Here is a 24,312-nt window from a genome sequence, read left to right as displayed (position 1 = left end):
GAGGTGGGGGGGGTTGCCTACTTAGAAAAAAAAAGGTCAGAGGCTTCAGAAAGGTATAGACTTAGAATTAATGATACTCCCCGGTGGGACAGGAATTTGGTAAAGAAAAGGAGCTCCTAGCAGGAGATCCTGCTAGGAGCTAGTCCCCAGGGACTGGTTATGGGGGCGGGGGGCGGGGAAGGAGGTATGCTTAGAAATTAAAAGGAAGAAAAAAAAATTTTCCCCCCTTTTTTCCTACTCTAATTCTTAACCCAAATTAAGTTATAGTCACCTCCTTGGTGTCATCGCTAGGACCCCTTATTGGCTGGCCTACTAAAGGCAGAAAATCCTACCGTTTCCAGGAGATGTGGTCAGAGCTCAGCCACTAGCAGCTTCTCAGTCCTGCGGAGACATTCCTCTAACTTGTTAACAACTTCAGAAAATATGGGTCTTCTCTGTAAATAGAGAAAAGATTTTTTTCCCCAAGAGAATAAAAGGGAGTCAACTCTCTCTGGATTTTAAAATTGAGTATTTGCATTTGTAAAGAGTGAGATTGACAAAGTATATATTTTCTATTTAAAACACATTTGTATTGAAGTATTAATTGAACGTTCATTTGCTGTTCTGGGAGAGATGTTGAGTCTCCTTCCGATAAGAGTTTTAAGTCAGAACTTGCAACTACTTTCAGATAAGGAAATAGTGGGAAAGCTTTAATTAGCTTTGCATGTTTTTAAATGGCAGATTTTCTTCAAAATGAAAGAATAAAAGTGAATACTAAAAACTATTAACTATCTCATTGCCTTATACTGCACAATAGGAAAAGAGGAAAAACAACTGCTATAGCTACTTTTATAATTATTTCCATTTTAAAATACCATGCCAGATTTGTAAGTATGATGAATAGACATATTATGCCCAAGTCCTATTTTAGGGGGTAAGATTAGCTTTATATTAAAAAAAACTGCTATTAAATGTATTGTCACTCTGTAGCCAGGAGGATAGCACAATGAACAAAGCCGTTGGATCCTTAAGCCTAAGGATGTGCTAGAGTGATGTGCCTCTCTCTCTCTTTCCCTCTCCCTCTCTCTCTCTCATTAATAAACAAAAATTTTATTTGAAGACATTATCCATTATGAACATCTATATTGAATGACTTTAGTTGAACACATATGTATTGTATTCTGATTTCAATTCAAGTTTTGTTCTGGTTGCTGGAATATAAAAAAAAATAACTATGGATCTGTGGAAAACTTTCTTGGAATTTTAGAAACACAATCTGCTTAGAAGAAATTATATGTTTCTGGTTATCAGATTGAAAGGATCACATAACCTATAATTTCCCCTTTAAAAAACTTCCATGGCTGGGAGGTAGAAAGCTCAATTTAAAATTCTGATGCAGTAACCAACTAATTTAGATTCTCAGTAGAACAATTTCTCCCTTAATATCTAGTCTTCCCCGGAGGATACTACTTCCCTCTGAGCCTTCTTAAGTGGAAGCAGTTTCCTCTCACATTCTTCATACCTCTAGGTAGGTGGGACAAAGGTGGTGTGAGTGAGGTGATGTGTCTTTCTTATAGAGTTTTCAAATGGTTTCATGCCAAATGGTCTTTATCAAGCTAATTTAATTAAGCCTCTCTGATTCTTATAAGGTTTTAGCTCATTGCCATGCTCATGTCAAAACTTTTTGCAACCTTGCAATCCTTTTCCTGGATGTAATTGAGATACATTCCTGACAGGGATGCAGAGGTTGCATAGGCTCCTGTGCTAAATATGAATAGACATGAGCCCAAGGTCAGATCAATGGGACTTACAGTTAATTGTATTTATATACTTTTCCCACATTTGGGAGCTTCTCTCTAGCCTAATCCAGCTTTCTAATCCTATCCTTAACTTTGACACCATCTTCCTAGACAATACTCTTAGCCCATCTGCATGTTAGCTGTCTGTCTCAGGGAAAATTAGTAAAGTCATAGACCCCTTGGGACGTATCTGAAATAGACTTCCTAGATTCTTTAAACATGAAGTCCCCAAATCTTATCTGCTATATTCTTACCTTTAGGTTTGTGATTATTAAGCTATTTTGCTTTATATCTTAATGCATTTCAGCCACCAATTTGCAGATGCTACCATGATGCCAACTTAACTTTCCTGGGCAGATGACCTCACCAATATGTTCTGGAACCCCACCTCCCTAGAGGTCTACCCAACAAGGGAAAGACAGAAACAGGTTGGAGATATGGACTGACCAGTCAACACCAATGTCCAGAGGAGAATCCAGACCTTCCACCTTCTGCACCTCAAAAAGATCTTTATAGTCCATACTCCCAGAACAATAAAGAATATGGAAGCTTCCAATGGAGGGGACTGGATACAGAACTCTGGTGGTGGGAACTGTATGGGATTGTGCCCCTCTTATCCCACAATCTTATTAATCTATTAAATCACTAATAAAAAAAATTTAGACAAACAAACAAAACACTGGTCTAAAGCTTATGGTTTGGAGGGTGCAGTAACAGCCCATCCCTGGAAGCAGCCATTCTTTTATGTTCCTTTGACTTCCACTGGACAAGACAGAACAGGTAAGGATCCCAGACTATATCAATGGAGGCAGTGCAATGGATTTTTCCTAGCCTTATAGTATATACTCTCATGATGATTTCCCCACCATTTTCTATACATGCGCCACATGAATATTGTATGTTCCTTGACTGAGCATGCCTGTCTTGCCCCTTCATAAATATGCTTGCTTATTCCTGGAAAACGTCTAAGCATTTATAGAATCTAACATCATACCAACTGTACTGTATACAACTAGATCCTATTTTCTTTAATGTTTGTTATGAACCTTCCCAACTTGTTATTTTTCTTTTCTTCTATTTTATTTATTTATTTATTTATTTATTTATTTATTTGCCTCCAGGGTTATTGCTGGGGCTCGGTGTCTGTGCTACGAATCCACTGCTCCTGGGGGCTATTTTCCCCATTTTGTTGCCTTTTCTGCTACCCTTGTTGTCATTATTATTATGGTGATCATTGCTGTTGGACAGGACAGAGAAAAATTGAGAGAGGAAGGGAGACAAAGATGGGGAGAGAAAGACAGACACCTGCAGACCTGCTTCACTACTTGTGAATCGACCCTCCTGGTTGGGAGCCAGGGTCTTGAACTGGGATCCTAAGCCGATCTTTTCACTTTGAGCCATGTGCGCTTAACCCGCTGTGTGACTGCTTGACCCCCTATTTTATTTATTTATTTATTTATTTATTTATTTATTTATTTATTTATTTATAAACTAGAGCTGTGTTCAGCTCTGGCTTCTATTTGGTTGCGACTTCAGAAAATTCTGGTCTTCCTCGTAAATATAGAAAAGATAATTTTTCCCCAAAAGGATAAAAGGGAGCCAACTCTCTGAATTTACTAGGGTTTGGACGTGGGGCCTCTGGGGCCATAAGCATGAAGAAAGCCTCTCTGCATATGTGCACCATGCTATCTTCCCAACCTGAGTTATTTGTTAAGTCATTAGCCCCCTTGTTTTCTTTTTCTATACAGCTGCCCTATGAATTTTTTTTCTTTTTTTTTTACATTCTCTGATTCTGCTCATAAGGCTTTTCCTTTCCACACAGATGACCAATATAATGACCTGATTTTTGGGTTCTTTTGTCTTTTCTTCTGTAATAATTTTAACCCCATATGTATCTCTGAGAACGTCCCTATGAATTCTAAATTTGTATATGCAACTCTTGTATTTATAATAGTCGCCTCATCATTATCTAAATCATCATTTATTGCTTGTATTATCATAACTGCCTTATAACTACTTATGCTGCTTCTCATTTTTGACAGCTAAATGTCTTTTCCCAACACAGTAGCCAAAATAATCACATTATAAATTGATTTATATCAAACAATACTACTCACAAGAAACTCTATAATTACTTTTTATCTTATTTGGGTAGTAAGACCATAGTTTTGTCTTTACCTTGAGTGGCCAGTGTACTTCAAGCTTCTTTAGGTGTTTTTCTAATGTTATTTTACCAGTGTTTTTGCCCAGCATAGTTTTTACTTATTTATTTACTTATTTGTATTTGCTATCTTGTCCTTTATGCTTTATTTATTCCATAGCTTATCATAGTTCCCACATCTATTTCCACTGTCCTAGCAGAACCTAGGTAAAAAAAGGTGTTCAAGAGTTCAGATAGAAAACTGAGCCATGAAACATGATATGCAAGCCCAAGGCTCCTAAGATCACAGGTTCAATTCCTGGCCTGATCTTAGCATGGCTCTGAGCTCTCTTTCCTCTCTCTCACTCATAAAAATAAATAAATCTTTTTAAAAGGTACTCAGTAAATACTACTTAAATAAATGTTAGACCCATAGATTGCTTTGTTTTTGATTGATTTTATTGTATGAATATTTTGTAAACCTGTTTTAAGATATTTTTTATTTTAATTAATCAGGGAATGCATCATAAATAAGTGGCTTTTTGAACACTGAATGCAAATGATGTGAATCTTCACTGGAGAGTTTAAATATCATTAAAACAATGGCTAAATTTAATATCTATTAAACATATAGAAAAATTTATTTAACACTCACAATACAATGAAACTTAAAAATTTATGATTATATTTACTTTAAACATAAAAGGCAGAAAACTGAATAAATAACTTAGAGTAATATATCCAGTAAGTAACAGAGTTGAATTTAAAGCTATGTAGACCTTAAATTTCTTAATATTCCTTAAGTATGTCACCTAAATCTTTAAGTAGCAATTCAGTTGTAATAACATAAGGTCCTGTATCTACAATCATTTTCTGCATACAAGAAATAACACTGGGTTAAGAGTGAGATATGAGGTTAAAAAACTGATATTGATTTGACTTCTGAAGGTTTATTAGGCAATGTGAGCTTCAACTCTCTCAGCCTCAAACTGGTTTGCAGAATTAAGAGAATTAGTATATATATATACAAAAGTTCTACAAATTGTACAGTGTGTACAAAGTAACTTTTTAGGTAGTTTATAGTAATGGGTATGCCTTGGTATACCCATTACTTGGTAATATGTGCTCTCTGAATTTATGGTCAAATGCTTTAACGGTTCTATAGTAATTAAAAAAGAAAAAAAAACTTGGGGGGCGGGTGGTAGTGCACTGGGTTAAGTGTACATGGTGCGAAGCACAAGGACTGGTTCAAGGATCCTGGTTCAAGCCTCCTGGCTCCCCATCTGCGGAGGTGGGGGTGGGGTTGCTTTGCAAGCGGTGAAGCAGGTTTGTAGATGTCTTTCTCTCCCCCTCTCTGTCTTCCCCTCCTGTCTCAATTTCTCTGTCCTAACCAACACTTATGGGGAGAAAAAAAAAGATGGCCACCAGGGGCTTTGGATTTGTGGTGCAGGTACCGAGCCCCAGAGACAACCCTGTAACTCTGGAGGCAAGTAAAATAAAATAAAATAAAAAATGAGTAACAATGAAAAAAAAAAAAAAAAACTAGTTTGGGCTTTTCTTCTTCTAGCGTTTGCCCTTCTTCTGTAGCCAGTCAACAGCGTCAAGTTGAACCTGATGTCTGCTTGTTGCTGGCTTTGAAAGTGACTGGGATCCATGTGGATTCAGTCGGCTAGGAAGGATGTCAGTTTCCCCAATAAATGGGTACTCACGGGATGCACCACGAGAAGGTTGATCCAATGCATCCCAGTATGGGCTTTGACTGGGGTTTAAATAAATGGGAGGTTTATTACATCGCAGGTTATTTAGGTACAGCAAAATAGTAAAACGGGCAAAGCTTGGTTAGTCATTATGGCAAGCCATGAGTCTTTAAACTAGCTACCAGTGCTGGTCTACATGGTCCCCGGGGATGTGGTATGGTGGGTCCCAGGAAGAAGGAGTGCAGGCAAGAGCAGCAGGCACAGAGAGCTCGATTTCCACCATACACTCACCTAAATAACTTTCTTTAAAAAAATTTTTTAAAATTATTTTCCTGTTTGTTACCGTTATTTTATTTTTGTTGTAGTTATTATTGTCGTTGGTGGATAGAGCAGAGAGAAATGGAGATTGGAGGGGAAAACAGAGGGGAAAAGAAAAAGAGACACCTACAGACCTGCTTCATTGCCTGTGAAAAGACTCCTCTGCAGGTGGGGAGCCAGGGTTCCAACCAGGATCCTTATACCAGTCCTTGCACTTAGCTCTAAGTGCACTTAACCCGCCGCGCGCTACTGCCAGATCCCACCTAAATAACTTCCTATGGACCCATAATCCCTTGCGAGTTTGCATAAGTCTGTTGTAGCTTGGCAGGCTGACCATCAGCTGTATGCTAATTGCATTCCTGTTCCAACACACTTCAGTTTAAAATCTATGCAAATTAAGATTTCAAGTCATATAGCTGACGTCTTGAGAAAACCTGAGTTGCTCTTTAATTAAAAAGCAGTAAAAACAAAAATTTCTTATGAGCTGAATATGCTGAAATCATGGATAATAGATGGCAAGATCATGACAGCTATTGCCCTCTACTTTTTTTTTCTTTTTCAGGTGGATGGCTCATGCTCTTTGCCATCATGCTGCTACGGTTGGTGGCAGCTTGCCCAGTATCATGCGTGGTGTGCACCAAAGATGTAACCCTCTGCCACCAGCTAAGCTATATAGTAGGTAATAAAACCAGTAACTTAGAAGAGCAGTTTTCAGTGTATCTGGCAAATTCTTTATTGTGCCTTCCATTGGACAGACTGCACTCTAAACTCTGCCTGAAAGAGGTAAATTTTTGCAGAGTAAGGCATTTGTTTTAGTGACTATAAATTCCTGGTAGCATTGCTTTTCTGATGTTGGTGGACTCTTCATTGGTAACAGATGTTTTACTATATATATAAAAAAGAATACAACCAGTTAATACAGCTCACATGCTTTGTTGATCATGAAAGAAAGTAGTAGATAATTTAAATTATGTTTTTATCAATACTTTATACAAACTTGAAACTTGTTATACTGGCTGGAAAATAAATCGAGTCAAAAAAACTGAAGTATAACTGTTCAGTATTAGTAAGATTAAGTGTTATAACAGCAAAACAGATTATTATCAAAGTGCATCTAATTTTGAAAGTCTAGTCCTTCTTATTACTGGTAAATGAGCTGTAGAAATGCTAACAAGATACACTGCCTGTACTCATTACATATTGCTTGCTTAAGTCAACAATTTAATAAGACACTTTATTAACAAATTTGAGGAGAATGTGATTTACATCTTGATATTCAGGAAGAGATAAACAAGCTATAAGCTCTGCCAGTGGATTTTTTTTTCCAGAAATAACTGACTTTAAATTGTGAGGAAAGAAGATAGTGTCTTTTATTTTTAAGACCTCATGACTCTCAAAACCAGGAGGCAGATTTTACTGTCATCTCTAATGAGAGAGAGAGAGAGTTAAAAAAAAATAGTGTTATATACACTACTTGCAGCCAGCTTTTAAAACACTTAAACATTAAATTCCTATCCTCTCAATGGAATTCTTGACTTCATTGCATTTTTTTTTTCTGATCAGAGATAGATGATGTATGGAAGAAACAAATATTGCTTATATACTTTTCTGTACATTTTTGTCTTCCTTATCAATTACAGAATGCCACATTTGTAAAGGTAGATTTCATAAACACAAGGAAGTGAATAGATAACTTTTAAGTAGAACTTCTATCTGGTTCTAGATAAGAAATAATTGACAGAAGAAAAAAAATAGCCTTTTTCCTCAGAGCAGACAAATCCCTGGAGGACTTGGTATCTATAAAACAAAACTCCCATAGCAAAAACAGTGAGTAGAGGAACACAATTCCAGACTGGTCATATTGAATCAAAATCAAAGTAATCAGAAATAAATACTTGAACAAAACAAACAAACATAATTTAAGCTCATTGTGCTTCAGTGATTAGAACAAATTTTTCAAAAGAAGTCACTGAAAATTTTTTGTCTTTTACATTTTTAAAAAATCTCTTTGCTCTTTGCTTCACCAGGTAGCTTGAATTTCATAAGGGACTCTTGATTTGTTTTCCCTCTGGCTGATTGTTCTAATAGCACCTGTAGGTCTCCCAGGGACAATGGAAGCTTCCATCCTTATGACACTGTCATTTGCAGTCAAAATAATTTTAGCATGATAAAGATATGTTACAATAACTCCTGATTATAATACATCTTTATTGAGTTAAAAATGCTTTGATTTCTAATGACAGAGCAGTGATAGCTCTGAGGTGATTATGGTGAAAGGATTAACAGTTGGAAGCCCTGAGTACCACCTGTCATCACATGATGGACTTCATTGGAGGGAACAGATATTAGACAGGAGGCCAAGGTGGCCCAGACTATAATGAGAACCCCACTGACAGATCCTCCAGTTGTCTGGAGAGGATATAGATACTTACCAACTTGCCAATTTTGGGCCTGGAGCTACAAAACAGAAACCAATGCTTCTCCTCAGACTTCCCTCCCAATCTATACTTCATATTTGAAAAATATGATTAACTTCATATCATAAATACTCATTGCTAGTGGTTAGGAAATTCAGACAAAGGCTCTATCTGTCCTAGACTAGAGGTCTGGAGCAGGTCAGTAAAATTTCACAGAGCAAAAGTCTACAGAACTACCTTTAAAAAGATATCAATGAAATAAATCCCAACGAATTAATTTTGCTATCTAAAGGAACAGATGGGTTTATGTCTCTCAGATAATCTTGCCATAGTAACAATGAATATAAAAATCCACAATTCTGACAAACAGCCAGCTTTTTCTTAAATTGAGAAATAAGAGAATCATTTTCATTTGCTCATTGTTCTTACCTAGGTGATAAGACTGCTCAGAAGGTATTGATCACCTCTGCTCTCTACTGTACTCCCTTCTCACTCATGGGTATCGCTTCTAGTCTGTGCTTTTGTTCTCCACAGCAGCCCCTGTGACTACGAAGGTTTTAGTCATCACTGATGGATACCTATCCTCCATAGAGAGCACAAATCTCTCCTTCTGTTTAATCTTGCCCTGCTCTCCCTGAGCAGAAATGGAATCAAAGATGTACAGGATGAAGCCCTGCATGGCCTTTCAAAGTTGCGGACACTGTTGCTGGAACACAACCACATATCCAGCTCTTCCCTCACCAATCACACCTTCAGCAAGCTTCAAAACCTGAAGGTTCTGGTACTTAGCAATAATGCTCTTCACACCCTTCAAGGATCCTGGTTCCACAACAACAGGGGCCTGACAAGGCTCCAGTTGGGTGGGAATCAGATTTCTAATCTGACAGACAGGTCCTTTGGAGGCACAAATCTGCATAGTCTGAGGCATTAGGATTTATCTAACAACTTTATTTCCTACGTTGGGAAAGATGCTTTCCTGCCTCTGCCTCAACTACAGGAAGTGGACCTTTCCAGAAATAGGTTGGTGCACGTGCCAGATGTTTTTACTCCACTGAAGCAGTTAATCCTTCTGAGTTTAGATAAGAACCCATGGAGCTGCAGTTGTGATCTCTATCCTCTTGCTCAGTTCTTAAGAAACTACATTAAGTCTTCTGCTCACACACTCAGAAATGCTAAGGACCTAAATTGCCAACCATCTACCACAGTTATGGCCGATTCAAAGAGTTTGTTAAGGCTGTCTGAAACCAACTGTGAGTCCAAAGCTCCTAACCTCACTCTGACTCTAAAAGAGAAAAGTACTCTCCTCCCAGGGCAGGATGTAGCCCTGCTGACTGTCCTTGGCTTTGCAGGTATGCCAGGGAGATATATGCTCTCTTCTTTTTTCTTATCCATATTCTTAAAACAAAATAACACGATATGATGCCTTTATCCAACAATCGTGAAAATATTCTAGGACTTGTGGATAGAGAGGTTTTCAGCAGCAGACGGTATTAGTTGATCTGACACAATCTGCAAGAATTCCCTGTTATAGCAAAGACAGCACAGAGGAAAGGGCATGGCACCAGCATGTTAGAGTTAGTTTGTATACAACTTACTCTGTTTTACTTACTAAGATAAATTATTATTTATTTTGGTTGTCCTTATATGTTATCAATTACCCATTTGTTGAGGAATACAATCACATTTAAAAATTGATAAGTACATATATCTGTCTACTTTTCTATGATACAAGAAGAATCAGTGGGCTTTCCAAATACACAAGGAGTTGCTATTGTGACAATCACAAAGATCCTTCTTTATAGGGGCTGTTAAGAATAGTGTTTAAATACAAGAACTCTGTAGTTAGATTAGTGTGGCTTGAAAACTGGCTCTACTCTCCCTTATTCTGTGATTTTGGACAAGCTATAACTTCTCTGTGCTTTGGTTTTCTTTCTCCTGTTGAGGAATTTCTCCTGTTTGAAGGTTTTGAATTCTTCTAAGATTTCTGCTTGTCTAATTCTTTTATAAATTTGGTGCATATCCAGAATGACTAAACAGGATATTATTCAGTCCTTTAACTTTTCTATAGTACTTTATAGCAATTTAAACTATGCATCTGCTATCATCTTACTCGGTGAATCATATCTAAGATAAAAAAAATGACATTTCTTGAGTTATGTACTTCCAGGTGTATTTATCCCCCATGCTTACAGTGAGTGAAATTGTCTTCATCTATGGATACCCATGTGATGAGAAGTGTGTATTTATGCGATTGAAACCATAGCCTCAAGAGGAAAGGTCTTCTTGATTTGTTCCAGGAGGGAGTAGGTGACTTGAAATAGATTGGATTATTCAAATGTTACCCCTCTAGAGAACTGTTTTTGCAAAGAATCATTAAAATGCTAAAGATCAATTTGTATAACAAAAAAGAGACACACCCCCGATACACACACACACACACACACACACACACACCCTTTTGTTGTTGTTGTTAGTACTTTAAAAAACTGAGAAAAGTGGTCTGGGAGGTGGAGGTGGCAGGCAGTGATAAAGCTTTGGACTCTCAAGCATGAGGTCCCGAGTTGGATACTTGGCAGCACACGTGTCAGAGTGATGTCTGGTTCTTTCTCTCTCCTCCTATCTTTCTCATAAATAAATAAATAAATAAAATCTTAAAAAAAAACACAGAGAAAGTTGAGCTTTATTTCAGGCTTTATTTTAGGAGAACTTCATGGAATGTCCACCAGGAGATGGGAAGACCTGATTACTGAAGGCCCCAGTCCTGTATTTCCCATATCCCACCTCTTGTTTGATTAGCTATCTACCACAAACTTTTATCTGTAGACATGTTCCCAAAGATAAGGCAGTAAGGAGGTTGATTTGCACATCGCTCTTGCTTCCATTTGCACACTGGGACAACAATCAGTGAATCTGAGCTTTTGCCCTTTAATATAGTATATCAGAGTTAATTTTGCCTACATTTCAAGACTTACTTTTTGCTCAATTCATATAATAGCCATTCTACATTTGTGAGGTTTTTCTTTGCATTTCTCTACTGATAGGCTGTAAAAAGCATCTTTTCATGGGTCCTTTGACCATCTGTATATCTTTGATAAAATGCCCATTTCTTTTTAAATTTTATTAATTTATCTTTTTAATTTTTCCCCATTTGTTGTCCTTGTTGCTTATTGTCATTGTTGTTGTTATTGCTGTCATTGTTGTTTTGCTGTTGCTGAGTTGTTTATATGCCTTGAATAATAATCCCTTATTTTATATATGGATTGTAAATATCTTCTTTCATTCAGTAAGCTACATTTTTTTGTTTTGCATATATATTTTTTACTCTGCACAGAAGTTTTAGAGTTTATATAGTCCTATCTGTTTCTAAGCTTTTTAGATTTTCTTATTGTTGGAGAGAAGTACACAAAAACATCATTAAGGCCAATGCCTTAAAAGGATTATCACTTACGTTTTTTTCTATACCTTTTATAGTTTCACATACTGCATTTAAATTTAATACATTTAAACTATTATATGTGGCTGTCCAGTTTTTCATTTTTATTTTTATTAGTAATTTAATAATGGTTAACAAAATTATAAGATAACAGGGATACAATTCCATACAGTTCCTACCACCAGAGTCCTGGTTCCCATCCCCACTATTGGAAGTTTCCCTATTCTTTAACCCTCTGTGGAAATATGGACCAAAATTCTTTATGGCGTGCAGGAGGTGGAAGGTCTAGCTTCTGTATTTGCTTCTTCACTTTAGATCCATCCACACCCCCAGCCTGTTTCTAATATTTCCCTAGGGGGCAGGGCTCTGGAGAGGTGAGACTTTGGGACACATTAGTGAGGTCGTAGCATCTGCAACTTGGGCTGTCCAGTTTTTCAGTGTGATTTATTGGAAAGATCTGCATCCTTTGCCATTGTGAGATGCTCATATATGGCTCTTTTATTTCTGTATTCTTATTTGTATTCCAATAACTTGTGTGCCATACTGTTTTGATTATTGAAGCTCCACAGCATAGCTTGCAGTCATGGAGAATGGTGCTTTCATTTTTTCGTCCTTTTTTTCTTCAGGTTTGTTTTGACTCTCCAAGGATTTAGTGGTTTCATAAAAATTATTTTCTACTATAAAGAGTATTGTTGAGATTTGGATAGGAATTGAGCTTAAATTGCTAATTGTTTTAGGTAATATACAGACTGAAAACTTTGCAAATGCAGATTTTGATTTTAATGGTCAAATAAAATTTGTGCATAAACAGGGTAGTATTATATACATAGGAGCATATAGTATTATAGACATATGAGCACAAAGCAATGAAGTTTTGAAGAGTGTATTCTAAGACCAATAAATTGAAATCTTTAAACATACTGTTTGAGTGAAGAAAAAGTAGGTCAGGAAGGGAGATGTTGTTCAGATGACACTGAGTCTCAAACACAATCAATTTGACCTTTCCATGACTAACAGTCAGTGACATACTATAAGATAAGGGATGGGCCTTTAAAGATGATAGCATATGGTAATGTGATATAGAATCAGTTTTATTTTCTTTTTGGAAATAAGGTAATAAATAGCCCTTGATCATTTTAACACATGTGCTACATGCAACTAAGACACAGGAAGTTTGGAAATAAACTTGCTTTCTACAATTAAAACATGCATTTTAATGCAAGATACTTGCTTTTTCTTAAGTGAATTTCAGGTCATGAAAAACCTACCAAAGCTCTCAAAAAACTATCAAAGAGATTATAGATGCATTTTTTTCATATACATATGAAGGTTATGTCTGGGGGGATCAGTGCTTGAACAATTATAACACTCCTGACAATGCCTTTTATTTTATAGACGATAAGAATGGGGGGAGGGTAAAGAGTCTGAGAGAAAGGTAAGGACTGGGGGGCTCAGACCTAGGCTCACATGCATGGTAATGTGCATTCTACCGAGTGAGATATCACTAGGTACCTATATAATTTCTGAAAAACACACATAGAATTCAAATTGGAAAACAAAACAGTGTCGATTAAACTATCAGTGTGAACTGATAAATTTCCTCATGGTGATGATTTTCCCATCAATTCTGATACTCTTTAACCCATTAACAGATACAATGTTTATGGACTGCACATTCAATGACTTATATGTTTTTCCCCTTGATGTTATCTCTTAATGGCCTCTCTTTTTGTCACAGGAGCTGTTGGTCTCACTTGTATAGGTTTAGTTATATTTAACTGGAAACTACAACAAAGTAAAACAAATGAACACATATCAGAAAACCTTTGTTGCAGAAACTTTGATGAATCCCTGTGTGCTCATGAGGCAAGAAATTACCAAGCTCAGGGATACCGTAACTGCCACTTAACTCAGGAAAATAAGATAAAGGTCATGTCCATTGTGGAGTCCAGAAAGGAAATACCACTTTCACAGGAAAACAGTCATCAAGCAGGACTTGTTTCTGAGTCTACAATACTTGACAGATCATTTAGAAATGTGAAAGAGAAGGACCACAGGGCAGATAGCTCTTTCTTCTGCCTTGGTGGCAGACTGTTACAGTCAGAATGTTCAGAGTCTCCTGAGAATATGGCAGCTTTTAATGAAGCGAACTTACTTGCAAGATACTATCCAGCAAGAACAAGAAAACTAAGGAATCATATGCCTGAGGAAGTCCAACTTGGAAATTTGTCACAGCAAATGGCAACAATAAGTAAGTTGTTTATGTTCTAGAAAAATCTCAATTTGTTTAAATTCCTTTGACAAAAAAAAAATCCCCTTGTAATGTTCTCCAAAAGCAATGTCAGAAAAAGTCATAGTAGTGCCAACCTATTTCACTTAAAGATAGTGTGTGTGTATGTGTGTGTATATGTGTGTGTGTGTGTGTGTGTGTGTGTGTGTGTGTGTGTGTGTGTAGATAACCACTACTTACTTCCAGGAGCTGAGTGTAGATCTTGTGCTTTTTAGGAAGTGAATTTTGTGACCCAGTTCCTCACATTTTTTTTTAAAAGAAGCTTTTTAAATAGCAATAGCACTGTTAAGATTCATGGAAGATCGACTTGCATCGCAACATCTTTTGAGCTCTAATGCCAATTCTGCAGTAAGCAACGCTCCCAGAGCATGACATGTGAGAAGAATGGGCCTTCTAATACTAGTGATTCATTTCAAGAATGATGTCAAGACACAAACTTTGCTTGCTGAGCTGTCAGAGATAATAACTTCCCAGTCCAGGGAAAGTCAGGACTTAATTCATTGTCCCATATTGGGAGCCAAGTGAATCTGGCCATGACATCTACCCACCGTACATGGGTAATGTCAATATTTAGAAGGAGGCAATGAATTAAATGTCTCCCTTTTTCACCCTGAATAGTAAGGCAATGCTTTCAGACTCAGCAGTGAAAACTTTGACAGTTGCTCTGTAAAGAGGTTCCTGTCATTTATTTGAATTGGTTTACAAGCTGAGGTTTCTCTCAGAATATGAATGACAGAAATGCTGCACCAAGAAATTCTTACCATGGGGATTGGGTCTTAAGGACGGATTTGTGGACAACTGAGTAAGAATAAAATTGTGTGTTACTTCACATGTGGCATAAGGCAGCCTTATGAATTTATCCTACTGCATTCCCCTATCTCTGGTTCTTACAAGTTTCTGGGGACTGATGATTTGACTTGAGAGGGGCAGCCACAAAAAGAAAAATCTGCCACAGAAACCGGATCAAATTTTTCTTAGTTTATAAGCAAATAAGCACTTAGCCTTTCAATAGAATCAGACCTTACGCAGATGTTTCATTTTAGCTATAATATCTTGACTTTTCCTAGTGGAAATCCTACACTGGAGACATTGTGTTACTTAAATTTTTAAAAGTATTTAATAAAATGGGAAACTCAGAGCGGAATCTGACTGAGTTTGGAGTATGTCACCAAAGTGACATATAAAATCTCTGGAAGGAGGGTAAGGGTAGATGTTCAGCTTTACTTTGGTGTGAGGGGAGAGTGACACAGATCTTTGGTGGTGGGGATGGTGTTAATATAGAATATGAATATACATTTATATATATATATATATATATATATATATATATATATATACCAATTCTATGTTTCAAACAGATAAAACAAGTTTGTGAAAAATGTGTCAGTTTTAAGAAGGATGCAAAATTCTGCTATAACCTAGATATGTACTAGAGATGGAGACTATAGGTGTTTCAAGGCCAAGTTGTTCTAAATAAAAGACAGTAATACATAACAACACTCAGATTATGCCCTCTAATGTGGAAGTGCAGAGTCTTTTTAAAAATTTTTAAGTATTTAATTTTTTTTTTATTTTTGAGAGAGATACAGAGAGAGAAAGACACAGAGAGAAACACCAGAGCACTGCTCAGCTGTGGCATATGTGATGTGGGAGATTGAACCTGGGACTTTGGAGTCTCTTTGCATAACCACTACACTATCTACCCCTGCCCAGAAGCACAGGACCTTAATACTTGAAAAGTAGAGGAAAATTTAGAGATGATCCAATTCTATAGTTATTTTTTTTATTTTTTTTTATTTTTATTTTTTTACTTTTATTAATTTTTTGTTTCATTGCACTATGGTCAGATAACTGTTATTACAACTTTTATTTTTTTGAAAGTTTGCTTTTATTATAGACTAATTAATGTATTAATGTGATGAAAGTGTTAGTTTGTGTTTTAAATAATTTTTATATAGTTCTTAATGCAAATATTTGACTCACAGAGTTCTTTGGGAATATGATAAATGTTATAAATTCTTTCTTTAGAATAACTTCTGGGGCTGGGCAGTAGTGCACTGGATTAAGTTCACATAATGCAACCTGCTCAGAGATCCTAGTTCAAGCCCCAGCTCCCCATTTGCAGGGGGTTCATTTCACAAAAGGTAAAACAGGTCTGCAAGTGTCTATCTTTCTCCTTCCATATCTTTCCTTCCCCTCTCAATTTCTCTGTCCTATCCAAAACAAAAATAAAAGCAACAATAACAATAGAAAAAAGATTGACACCAGGAGAAGTGGGTTCATAGTGCAGGCACTAAGCCCCAATGATAGAGGGAAACAGAAAAACAAACAAGCAAATAAACAAAAGAACCCACAGTGTCTAACCCACATAAAGTTCTCATTTAGACTGATCTTTTGATATTCAGAGATTAAGTAGTTTCTCCAAAGTCACCCAGAAAGTTGATGGCAGGTCTTAGAATCATCTGTTTACCAATTGCTATCACTCTCTGAACAAAAATATGTTTTCTACCTCTGAATGAAGCAAACAATTTCATAAAATAAGAGAAAGTATTCTGACAGTATTCAGGGGGCTGTGTGGTGGTACACCCAGTAGAGCACATAGGTTTGCTCTGCCTGAGGACCTGGGTAAAAGCTCCACTGTACACCTCTGGAGGAGGATCATGAGCAGTAAAATGGTGCTTCATGTATTTCCTCTTCTTTCTTGATCTCCATCTCCATCTCCATCTCAATCTCAATCTCTATCTTTTACCCTTTATCAAAAAAAAAAAAAATTGAAGTCGTATAGGTATTAAGCTCCAGTGATAACGCTGGTGGCAAACACAACACAATACAACACAACACAACACACACAATATTAATTGTGGTTAAGACAATAGGGTTTATGTCATAAAAGACCTGTACCAATTTCTACCTATATCTTAAGGAGGATGTACTCAACTTCTCTATACTTGTTGATACATGCAAAAAGTATATGAAACAGACACATTACTAATACTTTTTATTATTAATTATTAACACAATTATATTAAATGAAATAAAGACTGCACACCATCCAGCACAATGCCTGGCTCTTGGTGTATACCCAATTAAATAGTAAATATCAGTCATATCATTCATATGATTTAACATGTAGTTATTATACTAGCATGCATTACTTAAAAGTTTCAGGCAGAGAATACTACAACATAAGTCAACCCATATTCCAAAATTCTTATCTGTTTAATGAACACTATATTAAATGATGGGGAAATTAAACAGATATTGTCTTGACATAGTGGAATCAGGAGTATCATGAATATTTAAATTATATTATTGGCGAATGCTCTGTGTTTGGAATCTGAACATTACTCAGTACTATATCATATTTCCCCCAATATTTATCTTTATCTGAGAAGTGAAGGTAGAAAAAAACTGCTATGATAATTTGAAAAGGGATTAGTTATTTTTATGTTTAAAGATACCCTAAGCAACATCTAATTTAAAGACATAAAGTTAGGAATATTTCCATTTCTAACTCTCAACTTGTAAATTAGCATAGCAACTGATTAAAATATAGCCACAGAGGGGCCAGGCAGTGGAACAGCTGGCAGAGTATACATCTTTAAAAATAGCCACAGATAAATATATATAAATATAGATAGATAGCTATAGATATAATAGTCAACCCACATCTGTGACCTTGGGAGGACTACTACAGTTTCCAGTGGAGAGAATGGGGGCACAGAACTGGTGGTGGGAATGGTGTGAAATTGTATCTCTGTTATCACATAATTTTTAAAATAAGTCACTAATAAAAATAGATTTAAAAATACGTAGCCACAGAGAGTTTCATCAAAAACATACTGACCTGCCAAATATTACCTGTGCACTTAAGAGTTAGAAAATATTCAGAATTGTCATAATCAGAAGAGTCATTTTTGCACCTTTAATAAGGTTTCTAAGCATCTGTTGGTTGGGGTAATAAAACTCACTCAATTCTAAATTTCTGTATTTATTATTTAGCAGATATCAGCAGTGACACATTTAGTAGAAGATATGCAACATCCACTTCAGCCTTGGCAACAAAAAGTCTTGAAAAGCATTTAACAAATGAATCATGGCAGCCTCCAATAGAAAAAGAAGACAGTGGCTTACATCCTCACGGGCAGAGACATGTTATTACAAACTCATCTACCAAACCTTGTGGATCTAAGGGATACAACACACAAAAGATCTTAGAACAACATAGATCAAAATATGATGATCCTTGTAGACTGTTAAAACAGAAGAGGAATAGGTGTTTTCAACCGAACAGTTCTCTTATCTGTAGATATGTGTCCTATGACCAACTTCAAGATTATATGAAAGAAAAGAAGGCAAAGCATAGAGAATACCTAAAGGCCGAGAAAGAACAAATTCAAATTAAGAGTGCAATAGAAAAACTCCTTGTGAGTGAAGACAACATGGAATTATCAGATTTATCAACAAAAATCAAGAAAACACGTACCCCAAAGAAGGTTATCTTCCATGGCCCTAAAAAAAACAGGTTGGTGATGCCATCCAAAACATTAATGCCTTGGAACCAGCAGAAAGATCTGAGTAACCACTTCACTCACCTAAATGTCAAAAACTATAACAATCCTCAGGAGAAAAGTAGGAGAAATTGGTTTACTGATTCACAGATTCTGAAAAATAAGAGAATCAAATCTGACTTGAAGGGGAAAACTAAAAGAAAACATTTAAAGATAAAATTAAATTTACATCCTTTTAGAAAAGTTAGAGTCCATCCAGAAAAACCCTTGCCAGAACTCTCCAAAAAACACAAACAAGTACTGTTTACTTCTAATAAATTATCCAAAGCTTCTAAAAAGGAAGCCCAAACAAACCTTCTGTCCTCTGCAGATTTTTCCCAAAAGCTAGAGAGCAACAATTATAGGAGACATATTTCAAAGAGGGTGCATCTCAAACAAATTCCAAAGCAAATCCCCTATTACAGAAAAAACACTAAAGAGGCCCCCCATTTCAATGCTAACACCTTGCCTATAGTTAAACAGAGCCCTATGAGTGGCAACTATTATCCTGCTGGTCACATACCAGTTGAAAACTCATCAGCATCTCAGCCCAGTCCCAGCAGAGTTGAATACAAGCACACACATTTTCAATCTTTAATTGAACAAATGCAAGGTGAAACTCATATCTCATTGGAAGTTCCTAGTAGCTTATCAGCTTCTTGGAAAAACACAGCAAGCGATATCTTACTGCCCCACTACAGGGAAGCTACTGGCCAAGGAAAAACAGAGGTCAGTGAACATTCAGAACAAGACAAGCCAGAGATGACTGAGTTAGACCAGTCTTCATTGTCCTTGGGGAATCAAACACAGCTTCTAGGTGCCCATAAAACTGATACCCACAAGGAACATAATTCAGATCACAATCACATTTTTCAACATGTAGAGCAAGATTCAGGTCATTTTACACATCTAGGAGCTAGAGAAGAAACATTAGTGACAGACCCAAAAAAAGAATATAAAATTGTAGAAAATTGTATTATAGATGAAGGAAATGATGTTGAAAAAGAAACTCAAGACAGAAACTTATGATTCCTCTTTCAATCTACAGTCATAGTTCAAGGGTAACCCAACATTTATGAAGACAAATTCTGTTCCATATCAACATAGAATAGAACCTCCCAAGGATATCAGTTCTCCTAGTATTCAAGCTATTTGGCATCTAGCCAAAGGTAGTGAAAAATACATTGACAGCACAAATACATTGCTGAGTGATGATGGCACTGAAGGACTAGAGATAAAAATAATAGGGACAGACAAGAAAAGTGTGTTCAATAGAAGTGATGCAAATTCCAGTATGTCAATTGAGACCACAAAGACATTAGAATGCACCACAAAGAGAGTCAGGCGGTAGCACAGTGGGTTAAGTGCACATGGCACAAGCACAAGAACCTGCCTAAGGATCCGGTTCCAGCCCCAGGCTCCCCACCTGCAGGGGAGTCACTTCACAGACAGAGAAGCAGGTCTGCAGGTGTTTATCTTTCTCTCCCCCTCTCTGTCTTCCCCACCTCTCTCCATTTCTCTCTGTCCTATCCAACAACAATGACAACAATAATAACTATAACAATAAATAACAAGGGCAAGAAAAGGGAAAATAAATAAATAAAATCTTTAAAAAAAAAGAAACTCACATCAAAGAATGCACCACAAAAGAAAAGCAGTAAACCTGGGATGATGAAAAAGGTGAAAAACAGGTATTAACTGATTCAAATTCTGCTGTAGCAACGATTACAGTTAAAAATTTGAGTACTACAACTTTTTATGCAACTGAAACACACTGTCTTCTAGTGTAAAATATACTTAAAGTAATGGCAATATGCATGATTTAAGAAATGTTCAAAGTATTCATCAACCATATAAAGACTACAGTGTACACAAAGACAATGTAATGACAACGAAGACACATGAAGCACTTACTCTCTTACCAGTGTTAAAAGACAGCACTGATCATGCAAAAATAGAAGTGCCTCTAATTTGTGGGAAAATAAATGAAACTGAAAACTTAACTCCTAAGCCTATGCGATAGCCATTATCTGCTGAACATGTAAATGCATTACCTTTAGAGGCAGAACAAAGTGAAGAAAATAACTCGAATAATAATCATTTTCTACTTTACCATTCTTCAAAAGGATAAGCAAATACCCCCTAGCCTTTGCATGCATTTCAAATATGTAATTTTGGAGGAAAAATCCTCAGTAACTCTTTGTCATCCATGTAATAAAAGCACATTGTTGAATACAATGCGGAGATTTAAAAAAAAATGAAGCCACAAAATATGCTTGGCACAATTAATTAAGATTTTCTAAGGAATGAGAAATCAGGACAGAAATGTTCTGCCAAGTCTTAGAAAAGAAAGCAAACATAAAAAAAAGAAGACAAAGAAACCTTTAGGCAAATGAAAGATTAAATACAAAAAAGTATTTAAGCAGATTTACACTTGATGTTTATTTTATGGGAATTACTCAACACATCTCAATTAGTGGTACTGCAATATTGCTTTCTACACAGATTATTATATATTCATATTTTTGCCTGTTATGTTTTCCTAATCATGGTAAAAATAAAAACTGAATTTTGTTAATTGACAATATGTATATTGGTATATTACAACCATTTATGACTAGTCTGTTAACAATTACACTAGATTTTGAGTAGATGTTTTAAAACTGGTTATTGAAGAAAAAAAAATTTCCAAGGGTAGTAGGTCATTTTTGTAAAAACTGCAAAATTTTACAAATCCACTAGGTGGAGATCTCTGCTTCAATCATTTTCAAAGCACAAATAGAGTTTAAAGATCAACACAATGGATCCTGAACAAAAGGACTTTTAACAAGATTCATAGCCAATTGTTATTTGCTGAAGATTCAGAAAACTAAACAAACACTTAGCAAGCATGTTGGTTTTCAAAAATTCATCTCTTAAGTTTGGTAGTCACTGATGTTTGGTGTAGGTAATGCACCTTTTAAGTAGGGTTTAAATGGTGCTTATTAATATTAGATTTCAAAGCAGCAGAATACACAACTCTCCTACAAAGCCACAATTATTTGAGAAATGCAGGCAAACTCAAGCAATTATATCTGATATCCCAGTAAAATGTTGAGAATGTTTCATACTAGAGAACATTGTAATATTTCTTAGTGCAATAAAAAGGTTGCAAAGGGAATTAAATTTCTCCTCCTCTATGTATGTCTAAGCCCCTATGTCTTTGTTTTTGTTTGTTTGTTTGTTTGTTTGTTTTTGTTTTGCCTCCAGGATTATTGCTGGGGCTTAGTGCCTGCACTAAGACTCCACTACTCCTGGAGGCCATTTTCCCCATTCTGTTGCCCTAGTTGTTACCTTTGTTATTGTTGTTAATGTTATTATTGCCATTGCTGTTGTTGTTGTTGATGGATAGGACAGACAGAAATTGAGAGAGGAGGGAAAGACAAAGAGGGGGAGAGAAAGATAAACACCTGCAGACCTCCTTCATCGCCTTGAAGTGGCCCCCGGCAGGTGGGGAGCTGGGGGCTCAAACCGGGATCCTTACTCCTGGTTCTTATGCTTTGCACCATGTGCACTTAACCCACTGCACTACCATCTGGCCCCCGGTCCCTATATCTTTGTATCTACATCTGGCAATACTGCAAAGTTTAAAATATAATAAGAACAATGCAGACTTTACTTACATTTCCCATCTGTCTTATGTTTTCTTGTTCAGAATTGCCAGCAAATGACCCAACGTTCTTATTTTGTAAGTCCCTAACTGTATTACCCGCCTCTTTTTTCTTTCTGTATTCACCATTTTCTTGCTATTAATTTCAACTCCTCTCCCCCCTGATTTTTTTTTAATGCCAGTCTTCCTGTTTCGGCTTCCTTTTATACCATCTGTTTGACTGACCAGATCCAACTTTAAGTACTTTTTGGAGAAGAACGTCTACACCAATTTATTGCATAGTCATTTTATTGTTCTAATTGATAGATTCCTTAGCTTTGTAGACCAGGCTACTTTTTTCTTAATTACTCTATATTTTATATGTCTTACTTGTTTTAGTGTGAGACAGAATATAGAAAGAGACAGACTAGAGCAATGCTCAGCTCTTGCTTATGATAGGGGTTTGGGGTGTGGGGCTGGTGAAGAGCAATTAAGCCTGGGACGTCAATGTCTCAGGCATGAAAGCCTTTTGAATAGCCATTATTCTATCTCCCCTTCCTGATAACTATCTTTCTTTTCTTATTAAAACACCTTTACCCAGCTACAGAGCCTTTAATTTTATTCTCTATTCACTGCCAACAATATGCCTGTATCTATTGCCTAACGAGTGCTCTGGTCACTAGTTGACTCAGGAGGCAGCAATGACAGTTCTCTTGACTCTTTCCTCTCTTCCATTTCCTAAAGCTAGTTTTTCATCTCCTTATGATGTTATGTTTCCTTTGAAGTAGTTCCCAGGTTCACCCTTGCTCGGAGTCCCCATGGTAACCATTGTAGCCTTTGTGTTGTAATCAAATGGATTACTGCTATAGCTGGATGCTCTGACTTTTGTGTCTTTTGCTTTCCTTTTAGCTCATTCGTTTTCTGTCATTACGGGGCACAAATCACCTATGGTGTTTATGAAAATATAAATTTCCAGACTCCTTTCTTGAGATTTTACTTGAGTAGATTTAGAATGTTTTGTTTATTTATTTGCTTATTTATTTTTTCAGACAGAGACACAGAGCCAGGAAAGGGACCACAACACCAAAGCTTACCTCAATATGGTGGCTACCAGGCAGGATCTTGGCTCAAATGCATGGCAAAGTAGCACACTATCCAACTGAGCTTTCTTCCTAGGCTAAATATTTGGATAATATGGAGCATGTAATATGCATTCCAGTTACACAAGCACTCACTAGGAGTCAATTATATGACTATCTCACTATAGGAACAACATACAGTTCTTTAAGTGAATAAATCCTTCAGACCAAACTTATATAAACTTTACAAACAATCCTTACTTTTATCATACCTCTTCAGTGCTTCAGAGACAAGAAATATAATTACCTATAATTTCATGTCTAGTTTTCAACACTTTCCAAAATCTACCCCTTCTAGCTAGCAAGACTTTTCCTCATTTTTCACTGACTTCCAACAAGAATCAGCCATATGTTATAGACTGAGATTCTAACACTCTATGGAACATTGTGTAAAGTTCTGAGAAATAAATGGGTGGTGGTGGGGGAGGCAGTTGTGCATATGTAACACCACTGAGTAACCTCCATGGTCCAATTTTCCATTTTTATTTTGTATACTAAGTGAAGAGTGAAGGAAAGTGAGATAAGGGAGATACCAAACCATTGCTCCACTATCTATAGTGCTCCCTTTGGTCCTTGGGGCTATCTATGATCCTATCTTGTGCTAGGAGTTGAATTTGGAGACTCAGTTCAGTTCTGCCAGAAAACCCTTCCAGACCTATATTATTTTTATCCCCCACTTCCTAGTATTTTTTCATATGAAATTTCATATATTCTAATTTCCCTTCATATAGGTTTGTAACTATAAAATCATTAGTGTGTTTATTTACTTAGTCTCCATAAAGTCAGGAGTCCTTATGTTCTATTGAGAGCATGTGCCCATTGAGTCCTTAGCACGTGTTCCTTGGTTTATATACAATAGGAGCTCCATGCAGAAATGTTGAAAGACAGAATGGCAGGTTAATCCATTACTCTTAATTTCCCA

The 24,312-nt window shown here is 36.5% G+C and overlaps 2 protein-coding genes across 2 annotated transcripts in view; one reads left to right on the top strand and one right to left on the bottom strand.

The window, feature by feature from the left end:
- TNNI3K (TNNI3 interacting kinase) overlaps nt 1-24,312 on the bottom strand; it is a 428,191-nt gene that overhangs the window by 82,426 nt on the left and 321,453 nt on the right. Inside the window, 1 exon segment of the mRNA XM_060202368.1 lies at nt 366-434. Within this exon segment, the coding sequence (XP_060058351.1) occupies nt 366-434 (69 nt within the window).
- Nucleotides 5,004-20,754, top strand: LRRC53 (leucine rich repeat containing 53). Its single transcript, XM_060201012.1, is given in 9 exon segments — nt 5,004-5,007; nt 6,496-6,612; nt 8,885-8,953; nt 8,956-9,699; nt 13,522-14,034; nt 18,076-19,633; nt 19,635-19,978; nt 20,259-20,402; nt 20,405-20,754. Coding segments are annotated over 9 exon segments (3,843 nt in total).

The sequence above is a fragment of the Erinaceus europaeus genome, chromosome 11 (assembly GCF_950295315.1).
Source record: "Erinaceus europaeus chromosome 11, mEriEur2.1, whole genome shotgun sequence".
Classification (NCBI taxonomy): Eukaryota; Metazoa; Chordata; class Mammalia; order Eulipotyphla; family Erinaceidae; genus Erinaceus; species Erinaceus europaeus.
This window is presented reverse-complemented; position numbering and strand designations above follow the sequence as displayed.